The 12,621-nt window shown below is 46.6% G+C and overlaps 2 protein-coding genes across 4 annotated transcripts in view; one reads left to right on the forward strand and one right to left on the reverse strand.

The window, feature by feature from the left end:
* spg11 (SPG11 vesicle trafficking associated, spatacsin) overlaps window positions 1-1,058 on the reverse strand; it is a 19,787-nt gene extending 18,729 nt beyond the window's left edge. Inside the window, exon 1 of the mRNA XM_086302188.1 lies at window positions 287-1,058. Within this exon, the coding sequence (XP_086158314.1) occupies window positions 287-501 (215 nt within the window). The 5' untranslated portion in view covers window positions 502-1,058. The remainder of the gene's footprint in view (window positions 1-286) is intronic.
* On the forward strand, window positions 670-9,902 carry ciao2a (cytosolic iron-sulfur assembly component 2A). Of its 3 annotated transcripts, XM_086302190.1 has the most exons (5): window positions 721-1,078; window positions 2,564-2,728; window positions 5,020-5,069; window positions 8,285-8,330; window positions 9,201-9,902. In XM_086302190.1, exons 1-5 carry the CDS (start codon window positions 955-957, stop codon window positions 9,299-9,301), a joined length of 486 nt encoding a protein of 161 aa, XP_086158316.1. In that variant the 5' UTR covers window positions 721-954; the 3' UTR covers window positions 9,302-9,902. The 3 variants fall into 3 exon arrangements, with proteins under 3 accessions (XP_086158315.1, XP_086158317.1, XP_086158316.1); XM_086302189.1 differs by lacking the exons at window positions 8,285-8,330; window positions 9,201-9,902 and adding an exon at window positions 5,378-6,503 and having other exon boundaries at window positions 670-1,078; XM_086302191.1 differs by lacking the exon at window positions 8,285-8,330 and having other exon boundaries at window positions 701-1,078.
* The last annotated feature ends 2,719 nt before the right edge of the window (window positions 9,903-12,621 follow it).

Here is a 12,621-nt window from a genome sequence, read left to right on the forward strand (position 1 = left end):
TACAAACACATGTTGGTGTTTTAGTAATACATGCATTTATTTTCAGCCCATTTTCTTATTGTGTGTGTGTCACATTACCCAAATCATGTAGATATTTTAGCAAACATCAAATAGTCAGAAATCACAGTTAAATGTTAGCTGGACAGTGCCAGGAGGAGCTCTGTTTGATGGCTTCTAGTTTAAACAGAGGATGTCTCAGATCCAACGCATTTTAATGTTAAACCAGTTACTCGGAGATTATTCAGCGTTATCACAGTCACTATCTGTGCGGTTCCTGCTGACTCACTCTCGGTAGCTGCCCTCCACTGCAGCCGGAGAAGCGTCTCTGTCCGCCGGGTCCCACACCACCAGCTGCCCCCGGACCCCCAGACATCCGAGCAGGGAGCCTCCAGGAGCAAGCTCGGCTTTCCGTACGTCCGCTACATCACCACAGTGCTGATTTTCCGGGATCACAGCTACCTCCGTGGATCCAGCCTGCAGCCGCTGATCCGCTTCCAACATCTTCGCGAGGTGAACCGGGACCGGAGAAACCGGATTAAAGGTCTAACTGTGAGCTAAGAAGACATTTTAGTTTCAAAAGAAGAATAAATCTGCTGTCGAAGCTCTTTGGATACTTCCTTTTCTCATGTAAACAGCTGCTCGGTTTCAGTTGTCACGTGTGCTGCCTCTACTGTCAGCTGACCTCCGCGGAAACTAATGCGCAATAACGTCATCGTGGATCGATTGCTTTTCCCTGGACCCAGCTCTAGAAAGCGACACGCTAATTGGCTGAGACTAACACCGCCGATCTGTATACAGTTTAGCAGTTAGCGCTCATGCTAACTGTAGCTGCTTGGTTCCATTGTCGCAGATAGAGATCTGCTGAAGGCGCGCTGCTGTACGCTAACGGCTGTCATTAGCTTTCCTGCCAAAGTCACCGCGAAAGGTCCCGTTTATTATGGCGTTTTCTAAAACATGGAAGCAGTGTTGAGCCTCGTGTCGTTAACTGTCACGAAGGTTTTACAGTTCTCCGGACTGACGGACAACTGGAATGCCCCGAGGGCCAAAAAGATGGAGGAGAAAGCGTTAGAAGTGTACGGTACGTTCAGCCGGTAATGGAGGCTAATGGAGGCTCTGGTCTCATAAACAAGGCTCTACTGCACTGTCAGCTAACCTGTCTACGTACTGTAAGTCTGTAAACCCACGGCCAGGATACTGACAATAAATACCAACGACTGTAAATAATGTTAAACACATGCAGTCAGTGATGACTACCGCCACACTGTAAGAAAAACTATCTGAGTAAGAGTTTTCTGTCAGCTTTGCTCGCAGATGATTAAATCACGCGCCGAAGTGTCGACCGTGTAATGAGCTTTAGCAGGTGTTATAGATTAGTAGTAAAAACGTAAACTGTTGAAGATTAAGTTAAATGTGAGATTATTGAACTGGAGTTTGGTGCGACGAAAGAAAAGATTTGTCTGGTTAAACATGTGGAAAAGGTTAGAGAATTAAAACTTACGCTCAACATTTGACCTATTTTTAACTGTCCTCCTCAGTAAAACTACATGAAGTTTCCATCCACTCGTCACAGGCTTGAACCTCACAGTCATTTTGGGCTTTTAATGATTTCTTTGAGCGGTTCTTCTTCCAGCATGGACAGTTTTAAAAAACTTAAAAACAGGATCTGGGTGCTCAAGTCTGAATTGATTTTGATGTTTACGTGCACATGCTGAAAGCTTGTGATAAATGATGTTGGAGGTTCTACAATGTCTTTAAACTTGGCCGAGGCCTGTTAGCTTCTCATTAGTGATCATGGTTAATTACGACTGACAGATTCTCTCTGCAGCATAAAAAGGATTTGTTTGACAGCATTCACTGGATTGACCAATACTGGGAACAATGGGAAAGTCCAGCCATCTCAGTGAAGATCTGAAAAGCAGAACTGCAGATTTACACAAGTTGGGAAAGTCTCTCTGAGCCGTTTCTGAGCAAGGATCCAAGATCACACAAGTACAAGTTACTCAGATCTGTCCCCACTGAGGTCTGGGAGACACCCAGACTGTCCCCCTCAGCTCAAATGAGCAGCTAGCCGAGTGAAACGGGGACACAGTCAGGAGTTCCAACAGGACAACGATCCCAAACACACAGCAGAACTGGTTTTGGATAAAGCAGGCTAACACTGGGCTTAGCATTGAGCGTTTCAAACCCCTGAAAATTTGTGGACCAGTTTAAATGAACTCGACTGATTCAGCAAAGGAGAGCAGTCAAATATCAGCCAGACGTGCCAGAAGCTGGTTGATGGATACAAAAGCATGTGGTTGAGGTGCATCTTGCTAAGAGGCATTTAACCTGACATTCGTGGGGGTGTATGTATATATCTGAGCCTGACAGCCTTGAGACTCACTTCCTTCACAGTCACCTTCCTACAGGTCTGCTCTGCAGCAGGAAAAACTCAGAATTTCTTGGACTCTTCGTATCGTTCTCAGTTTGTTTCAGCGGATCCTCAAACACGAGGCTTTGCCTGTTTTCTCACTTTAATCTCGCCGTCATGTGACTCACGTTTTCTTTTTCTGCCCTCCATCAGATGTGATCAAATCGATCCGTGACCCAGAGAAGCCCAACACCCTGGAGGAGCTGGAGGTGGTGACGGAGAAGTGCGTGGAGGTGCAGGAGCTCGGAGAAGACGAGTACCTCATCATCATCAGGTTCTCCCCCACCGTCCCCCACTGCTCCCTGGCTACGCTGATCGGTGAGTCGATGATTGAACCAGTCTGAGTTATTTCAGCTCCTGTTAGGAGGACAACTCAAAATATTCCAGATAATCTATTTCTAAGGTTTATGGAAAATCTTTGCAGGAGACGCTTACAGGAGGAACCGCATTTGAAAAACGAATCTTAGCTTCAACAAAAAGAAACCAGAGTGAAAGATCAACATGAGCCTAAAGACAAGACTGAACACTCAAAAATGAAATCGAGCTAAAAACAATCAGGAACTAAAAAGTTCAAACAACCACCAGTCACACAAGAGTCTGTGATCCACCCGAGAAGCTGTTAGTTGGGATGCTGTGTGCAGTGTAAGTAACACTGCAAACCTCATAAACTCCTGTTTTATCTCCTGGAGCACAGAGACATGTGTCCAGTGTTTAAACTGAGAAAATGAACCACTATGATAAAACAATGAGCTCATTTTGAATCTGATGGCAGGAACGTGTTTCTCACTGCGTCCGCTCGTCTTTTACATCAGTGCATAAATGTCTGAGCCAAAGAGAGCAGCTGCTCGACGTAGTTTTGTGCAGATTGTGAACCTCTGCTCGTCTTTCCTTCTCACACTCTTTTTATTCCCAGACATGTTACTGACCTGCTGCCAGTGACCCGATTACCTCGGCCGAGGTGACCCGCTCTGTGTTTGGTGTCATTCTGTCTGTGGACGCGTAGCTGGATACACTGTGTCAGGGCTTCAGGTAGAGCAGGGTCAGGTTAGTTTCCATGATTCTTACAGGTGTGTTGTCAGCATATAGAAAGTACTGTCTACAGATTTCAAAGTATGTAAGTGTGGTCAGGTTAGTCAGAAATACACTGCAGTATAATATTATATAATACTACTTAGTCCTGCATACAGTTTGTGTAATCAGAGTAAACCTCTGTCACACTTATCTGCAAACTTGTTAAAGTAGATTTAATAAGAGCAAAGAAAACAAATGAACATGTAGAAAACAGCCTCGTGCTCAGAGAGCGAGCTGCCCCGCTGCTTCTCCTTCTTACAAAATGTTCCTCTCTTCCATGGAGAACAGTAAAAGTCTCAGTTTAAACATTTGATGTCTTTTCTCTCTTCTGTTGGGAATAAAACATGAATATTTATGAGAGCTGCACATCACTGAATTCTTGTGCAACGGGGTCGTAACCACCTGATTTATTTTAATTAGAAGTTTGTTTCCCTTTTAATCACAGTCCAGTCTCTCCATCACCTCTGTAAGGCCGCCGTGCTGGCAGCCACAGAGCTCGTACTTATTATTCTGGACGTCCTCACAGCGGCGGCGCTGCAGTGACAGAGTCCGCCCGAGGACGCTCTTGATGTGATGAGCAGCAGGAAATAACCAGCGCCTCGCTTTTAGCTCAAAGCGATCTCTGGAAGGTGTGTGTGTGTGTGTGTGTGTGTGTGTGTGTGTGTGTGTGTGTGTGCGCGCGTGTGTGTGTGCGTGTGTGTGTGTGTGTGTGTGTGTGTGTGTGTGTGTGTGTGTGTAAAAGCAAATAAAGTTTTAACCAGACAGCGCTGCTGCATCATGGAGAGCCTTTTAACACAGCTGTGGGGGGTCCAGGATGTTTTATCGGCCCGCTCCAGCTCCTTTTCCTATTTCTATCAAACTGTCGGAGCGACAGAGTGAATCTACTTCAAGACAGACTATATAAAACCTGATATATGCTGTGGCAGCTGAAGACATCACTGTGGGACTATGATTAATTTAGCAGCTAATGGCAGAAGTTGGTTCTTTTTGAATGGGAGGCTGCTCTCACGATGTGTTTATTGTTGTTAAATGTTGTCACTGTTGTGCTTCAGTTTGTAAACCTTTTCTTAAACGGCATGTTTAGATATTCTTTTGTTCTCCTCCCCGGCCTGTTGAATGGTGGGGGGGCCGTAATGTTTAACTACAGATACAACTACAGATTTCCTTATCTTGTGAAGGATGTTCAGCCCCGGCCATTTAGGGGCTCCCCTATGCTTGTATATGGTGAACCATTAAAGTTAAGCTGTATACAGGTGTGGGGAGATGACCTTTGGATAACCAGGAAATGTGGTTAAACAGTTGTAAGCATATATTGTGTGGCAGGAAGTCATGTATACAGAGACACACACAGACACATTCATTCATACATGCATGCTCACACACACACAGTGCCTTAGTTTTTATGGCACGTGCTTCTTCTCATGTTTGATGTTCCTGTTTGCTGTTTTCCTCATCAGTAAACTCTGACACACACTCGTCTAATCTGCTGCTAACGTTGCTCTTCGTCAGTGTCTGATGGGCTTCTTCTGTGTCTGCAGGCCTGTGCTTACAAGTCAAGCTCCAGCGATGTTTGCCGTTTAAACACAAGGTGAGTTTCAGCGTGACATAAGCCGCTGCACCCAAACCACAGATGACACATTTTCACCCCGGATTTGAACCTTTGTGTTTAGCAATTGGCATCACCTTTTCCCCCTCCCACTTTCTACTTTTGGTCAGGGTTTAGGCGGAGCTCGTCATGGTCTAGGTTAAAATGCGCACCCGCTTCTCAGTGATGCCACAACAAAGTGGTCAGCTGACCTCTGCCAAATGACACCTTTGCTTTCAGCCATTTTCTGTATAGAGCAACTAGCAATATAATTATAGAAGTTTCACCCGGTGCTGTTTTTGTGTGCGTAGACGTTTGAACTGCCTTCCAAACTCAGACGTGACAAAACAAATCGAACAGAGAACAAAAGGAAGCGGAGGAGTCGAAGCTTCCTGGACAGACACAGCTGTTCTGTCATTAACACATCAATGAGCGGCACTCGGAGAAACGGAGGCAGGAATACCGCTGTCGACGAACCCTCCGCTGGCCTTGGCAGCCCGTTAGCGGTTTATTCATGAGCTCGTTGGAGAGGTTTCAGCATCAGAGATCGAGGAGTTCTTGGACTGCTATCAGACAGACCGGAGAGGGTGCAGGCAGGTGGAGAGCTGCAAGCTTCATCATTAAAGCTGCTTTACAAACGAGTCGAGTAGCCTCTTAATTAGAGGAGTGATTTTAATCAGCAGTGCTGGACAAAGCAGCTTCACACTGGCAGAAAAAGTTATCAGGGTAATGAAAAGTTTGTTTAATGGAGCCTGATTTCTGCAGGAAGCTCTCACTGACTGTTTGCATAGCAGTTAATCCAAACCACACAGGAACATTAAAAATACAGTGAGTGATTATTTCAGGTTATTTGCTACAAAAACTCATATTTGTATTATTGGTATTTAATCCTCTCTTCCTGATTCTCATGAAAAATAAACTCACCTTCTGTTAAACGTATAATTAATAGGTAACACATGAAAAGTGCATAAACATGCTCATTTATTCCTGATGTTGTCCTAATTACTTTTTACCAGCAGATTAGACAAGCCTGACGAGCACTGGTTAAACAACAACAACAACAGCTGGTTATAAGCTAACACTTTTCATGTCTGTTCTTCTCATTAACAGTTTGATTTTATTCTCACATCATGTGAGAGTTCATTTACTTAGTGTTCGAGTCCGAGAAAGTTGCATCCACTTCAAAAAAAGTTTCACTAATGTTGCCTAACAGAGACTGACGATGCCCGACAGAGGCTAACAGTGGCTAGCAGTGCTCGACAGTGGCTGACGGTGCCCGACAGTGGCTAACAGAGGCTAGCAGTGCCCGACGGTGCCCGACAGAGGCTAACAGTGGCTAGCAGTGCTCGACAGTGGCTGACGGTGCCCGACAGTGGCTAACAGAGGCTAGCAGTGCCCGACAGTGGCTAACAGAGGCTAGCAGTGCCCGACGGTGCCCGACAGAGGCTAACAGTGGCTAGCAGTGCTCGACAGTGGCTGACGGTGCCCGACAGTGGCTAACAGAGGCTAGCAGTGCCCGACAGTGGCTAACAGAGGCTAGCAGTGCCCGACAGTGGCTGACGGTGCCCGACAGAGGCTAGCGGTGCCCGACAGTGGCTAGCAGTGCCCGACAGAGGCTAGCGGTGCCCGACAGAGGCTAACAGAGGCTAGCGGTGCCCGACAGAGGCTAGCGGTGCCCGACAGAGGCTGACAGAGGCTAGCAGTGCCCGACAGAGGCTGACGGTTCCCGACAGTGGCTGACGGTTCCCGACAGAGGCTAACAGAGGCTAGCAGTGCCCGACAGTGCCCGACAGAGGCTAGCAGTGCCCGACAGAGGCTAGCAGTGCCCGACAGAGGCTAGCAGTGCCCGACAGTGGCTGACGGTGCCCGACAGAGGCTAACAGAGGCTAGCGGTGCCCGACAGAGGCTAGCGGTGCCCGACAGAGGCTAGCGGTGCCCGACAGAGGCTAACAGAGGCTAGCGGTGCCCGACAGAGGCTAGCGGTGCCCGACAGAGGCTAGCGGTGCCCGACAGAGGCTGACAGAGGCTAGCAGTGCCCGACAGAGGCTGACGGTTCCCGACAGAGGCTGACGGTTCCCGACAGTGGCTGACGGTTCCCGACAGAGGCTAACAGAGGCTAGCAGTGCCCGACAGTGCCCGACAGAGGCTAGCAGTGCCCGACAGAGGCTAGCAGTGCCCGACAGAGGCTAGCAGTGCCCGACAGTGGCTGACGGTGCCCGACAGAGGCTAACAGAGGCTAGCGGTGCCCGACAGAGGCTAGCGGTGCCCGACAGAGGCTAGCGGTGCCCGACAGAGGCTGACAGAGGCTAGCAGTGCCCGACAGAGGCTGACGGTTCCCGACAGTGGCTGACGGTTCCCGACAGAGGCTAACAGAGGCTAGCAGTGCCCGACAGTGCCCGACAGAGGCTAGCAGTGCCCGACAGAGGCTAGCAGTGCCCGACAGAGGCTAGCAGTGCCCGACAGAGGCTGACGGCGCCCGACAGAGGCTGACGGCGCCCGACAGAGGCTGACGGCGCCCGACAGAGGCTGACGGCGCCCGACAGAGGCTGACGGCGCCCGACAGTGCCCGACAGAGGCTAGCAGTGCCCGACAGAGGCTAGCAGTGCCCGACAGAGGCTAGCAGTGCCCTATAGAGGCTAAAAGAGTTTTTAGATGTGTCCTTGATCCATCACAGCTGATTTAAATGGCTAAATGACCTCCTCAACATGTCCTGAAGTTCTCCAGAGGCCTGGTAATGAAGTCATGTGATTCAGGTGTGTTGACCCAGGGTGAGATCTAAAACCTGCAGGACACCGGCCCCAGATGTTCTCTTGGACAAAGCTCTGTTAGTTTCCAGCGTTGTCTTCCTGCCACATGATAGCGTTTCTCTGCCCATTGGGGACCAAGTACTATCACTGAAACCAGTCATCTGAGAGCGGTCTCAGTCATCGAGAGTTCACGCTGTGCACCGTCAGATTTCAGTTTTATCACACTCTGAGCAGCGTTCACGTTTCAAAGTTGAGTTTTAAACGATGAATGGCGTCTGTTGTTCTCTGAGCCGCAGAAATCCTGCTTTATTTCTGCTCTCCGAGTTTCTAATCCTAAACCACCTTCCTCTGTGTTTCTCGCTTTTATGTAGAGCCGGGCTTTCAAATCCTCTGTTAACTGAATAAAAGCTGGATAAATGATTCTGAAACAAGCAGCCCGTTAACAACGCTTCTTTTTCTTTGCCTTCTCAGTTGGAAATTTACATTTCGGAAGGAACACACTCTACTGAAGAAGATAGTAAGTCTGCCTCATTTATTTTTGAAAGGCATTTTCATGGATTGTGTGGAACTAGACGTATTCAGCAAAGACAGCAGGGGTTCAGAAGGATCTGAGCTTTTAGAAACTACAGATTGTCTTTTACCTGAATCTGCTGTTAGAAGCCAAGACGTTCATGGTATTTACTTTACACATCTGACTTTGCTCCTAACCCTGTCCTACTGTTTTAGTCACATGCTACCCCGGCTCTGCACAGGTTCCTATGGTTACTATTATTTTGACCGTCTTTAGGTTTAATTTACACAAAACTTAAGAACTATGGGATTAAAGTGCTCAACGTGTAAAGGTATTAGCATGTAGACGGTGCAAGATAAAAAAATAATATCAAGAGATTATCTGTACTGACAAGTTACATGAACGACTTTTAAAAAATGGAGCAAACTGACAAAATACAGCAACAGGTGAGAGTGAAGAGCTAAAAATCCCCACAGAGCAATAAAGTGCAGAGACAAGAGGCTAAAATGCTGCATGAACATTACAGCACAGACATGAGCAAGTGGTTCAGAGCACATGGTGTCATTAACCATTAAAACCCTGAATCTGAAACCACAGCACTGATCCCACTGACGCTGATACCTGATCCAGCTCTGAGTTACTCAGAAATGTGGTGAAATCTTTACAAAGACTCAGATAAACCTGAGCTGGGAGCAACAGCAGAGGTCCTAGAATGGAGCCCTGAGGAACACCCCTCACCGAGATGATATGTTGGAGCTAAGCAGCGCTCTCTGAGGTTATTCCAGCTCAAACATTACAGGAGGGGGCGGCACGTGTGCGGGTTTCCGGTGTGGTCCAGTTGTCAGAACGTTTGTGTCGTCTCTGTTTTTGTCTCAGTTAACAAACAGATCAACGATAAGGAGCGAGTGGCGGCCGCCATGGAGAACCCCAACCTGAGAGAGATCGTGGAGCAGTGTGTCACCGAGCCGGACGACTGACTGCTTGGACCGTGTGTGTGTGTGTGTGTGTGTGTGTGTGTGTGTCCATAGTGCCTGAAAATTACACTCAGAGGACTGCTGAACGCTCGCCTAAAGGCGGAGCCTCGTGTTGGCTCGCCGGACCGTGTCGGGGGGATTTGGGGATTTTTGTTTTGGAGGCTCCTCACGGGGAACTCTGAGCCATAAAGAGTCAGAGGCTGAAGTCAAACAGCACGTGTGTGTGTGTGTTCACTTTCTCATCATTCCCTGCTGGAGGGACTCTCCCTGAGCGGCAGCGTTTCCTCGCTGTCGTCTGCTAAAGGCGACGCAAGATGCTGCAGGCGGAAGTGGGTGGGGCAAACAGAGACTGTCCTACTTCCATGTCATCGTGCAGACTGGGTCGTTCTGTGGAGAATCAGAATCTGTGGCTTTACCTCCTTTTATATACAAGAAGAGAGACGCACAGATGTTTCCAGCTTCTCTTGTAATGGTTGTTTTTTGGCGCCTGTCCTTTTCTAAATGCACTTATCGAGATTTATCTGAGGGGGTCGTTATTTTTAATGAGTAAGGTGTAAAAATCTAATTTACTAAATAACCAGGTAATAAAATTAGATTAAAAGTGGACCTGTTTTCCTCGTTTTGTTCTTGTTTCCTGTCATAAATCTCCCGTTCCTTCATATTAACTTGATCAAAGTTTGTAATAATGAGCTCAGTGTATGTACAGTCATCCCTGTGAGTGTGGGTCAGGCTGCACTCACTCATTTTATCAGGCTTTTCTATTCCTGGAACTTTGTGATGTCACAGAGAACGGTGGAGCAGCCAGAACTGAAAGATCTCCCATGTACAGGAGTATTTTTTAATAGCAGGCATTTTTTTTTTTTTCCAAGTTCATGTTGATAAACATCTCAGTCGTCAATATTCTCTCAAGTGCTGCCGAGAGCACACTGCGGGTGTCGATATCATCCCAACCAATCAGTCCGTCAGAAACAAACAAGAACGCGGCCCACATGATGTCCAAACGCAGAGATGAAGGTTTACTTTCAGAGTTGCAAGACTAAATTTCCTGGTTTGGGAAAATCTTCACCTTCACAGGAGTTTCTCAAAGACCGCGCAGAGGCTCAGTGTGAGCTAAGTGATTATTTTGAACTGCATATCATGCAAAGCTGCTAGTGAAGCACGGAGCAGATGAATCGTTTCATTTACGACTGCAAAGCTACAGCTGAGAGCCGCCGTTACAGACAGAAAGTGCTGGACAACAGCGAGGCTCTAAAGTCTGCTCGTAGGATCGATTCGACCAATAGCGACATCTGAGCCCGACTCCTGTACTAAATATCCCTCCCTTATACTGGGCACTGATCCAGCTGCTGTCAGGTACTAATGAGACAACAGCTTTTTCTTTTTTTACTGCGTAATAATAATAAAAGTAATTGTGCTGAAAAACCTCCACCGGCAGCTAAAATCACTGAAAACGCTCCAGAAACTTCTCAAAATTACCCTCAAACTGTAACTACAACTCTGGCCACCAGGGGGTGACATGTCGCCAGCAAACTGTTGCAATCTTTCCATCTTCTACTTCAGTTTCCTCAACAGATTTGATCCCAGAAAAAGGGTGTTCTTAATAACCTGTTTAATAAAGGTTGCACTGGCTCGCTGCACCAGGTTGTGGTACGAATGATGTTACATGAAAGTACAGCCCAGCTGAAGTTCATCCTCAGACAGGTCCACACCTGTCGAAGCTTCAATAAAACCAGATAAATGCACAACTCTTTGTTTCAAACTTGAGCGCCTCCCCTCAGGTGGACCTGCGTGTGAAAACTGTGTTTTTTCCACTGCAATGATGTTGCATCAGCTGCTGGGGGCGCTGTTGGTCTTTGGTGAAGATCCTGAGAGGATGTAAAATGATAATTATACAGCTGTGTTATTTGAGGACCTCAGATCTGAACAATCAGGGCCGACTGGTCGACGTTTTCATCGCGGCTTTATCCGCTGATGCTCGTTAAGAAGCAGCCCTTTTGACATCAGAGTGAGCGTGTGGGTTTGTGAGGTCCTCAGGCTGCTCAGGCTCGTTGTTTGGCTGCAGACGGCACTTTCTGAGCTCTGCAGCTGAAGGGCTGACAACAACAACACAGAGGAGGTTTTAGACCTCTTCAAATCCCCTCACACCGACTCATCACGCTCACAGCCACCACACTGTTGTTACCAGGACTGAACACCGATTGCTGTTTTTCTCTTCCTCTCAAGAATGGAAAGTTTAGACGATGAGCGGGGAATACAAAGGTCCAGAGGTGCAGGAAAGAGCAGAGAAACAGAAAGAGGCGATCACACTCAGAATAAAGCCTGAAATGTCATTTTTCTGCAGTCTACTGCCGATGGACTTCTCAGGCATCAATAATGCTTTTGGCTCTTTTCCTAAAGCAATAGAGTCATCGGGATAGAGATGGTTAAAATTCCTCTCTTTGCCCCAAAATCAGGTTTTTAAAGCTTCCCTCTGGTTAAGTTGTACTTGTATCTTCCATGTAGCAGAATGATCCCACAGATTGAATTCAGGAGTCTCTGAGTGTCCTCTGTCGCTTTCCTAACAGTCTGTGCAGCTCTTGGCAAGCATGAAGGACTCACCATAATAGGACCCCGGCTGCTCAGTGCTGATGCTTCCCAGTGTGCTTTCAGGGTTCAAATGGACATTTTATGATGAAGGCATTTTGAGAATCATCACATGAATGTTCAGATGTTCCCGTGTGATCTTCTCGTCCTCCTTTCAAACTGCATGAAATGCTTTAAAAGCTAAAAGTCTGCCTCATCAGGGGCATTTCCAGGTTTGTTCTTTTCCAGGACTGACATGGTGGAGTGGGCAGGAAATCCGAAGAGGCGGTTGGAATTAAATACATTTTTGTTGCCTAAAATATATGTTATAAGGTTAAGACCCTACAACAATATAAGGAAGAAAAAGCCAAACAATATGAGCAAGCACGTTGGCAACAGTGGGGAGGAAGAACTCCCTGTTAACAGGAAGAAGTTTCCGGCAGAAGCAGCAGCATTCACATTTATGAGATTTACAAAACCATCACAATAATTCAAAAAGTTTCTATATGTTTTAAATTGTGAATCTAATTTTGTTTTAGTTTTCATAGTATTTATAAAACATACAAAGTACATAATTACAAAAATATTCTGTTTTTTAGGAACTTTATTTTAAAACAGTTCTGTTTAAAACGATATTTAATGACAGCTGCTGATTTTAAATGATAATGAAATTTAAAATGTTCAAAATCGTTAAATTTGTGTATGTCTTCATTGATGTCTTATTATTACTTTTCAACAAGTTTATCAATTTCTTTGTAGAA

This window comes from Aulonocara sp. 'chitande type north' Nkhata Bay, linkage group LG7 (genome assembly GCF_057382095.1).
Source record: "Aulonocara sp. 'chitande type north' Nkhata Bay isolate Kocher_YH1m ecotype deep benthic linkage group LG7, A_spYH_male_GT1.1, whole genome shotgun sequence".
Classification (NCBI taxonomy): domain Eukaryota; kingdom Metazoa; phylum Chordata; class Actinopteri; order Cichliformes; family Cichlidae; genus Aulonocara; species Aulonocara sp. 'chitande type north' Nkhata Bay.

Excerpts from the sequence above, each read along its gene's own strand:
- ciao2a (XM_086302189.1), top strand. The coding sequence starts at position 955 with ATGGAAGCAGTGTTGAGCCTCGTGTCGTTAACTGTCACGAAGGTTTTA. Across the intron at positions 2,729-5,019 it reads CTCCCTGGCTACGCTGATCG|GCCTGTGCTTACAAGTCAAG; the intron begins GTGAGTCGATGA and ends CTGTGTCTGCAG. Across the intron at positions 5,070-5,377 it reads GTTTGCCGTTTAAACACAAG|ACGTTTGAACTGCCTTCCAA; the intron begins GTGAGTTTCAGC and ends TTGTGTGCGTAG.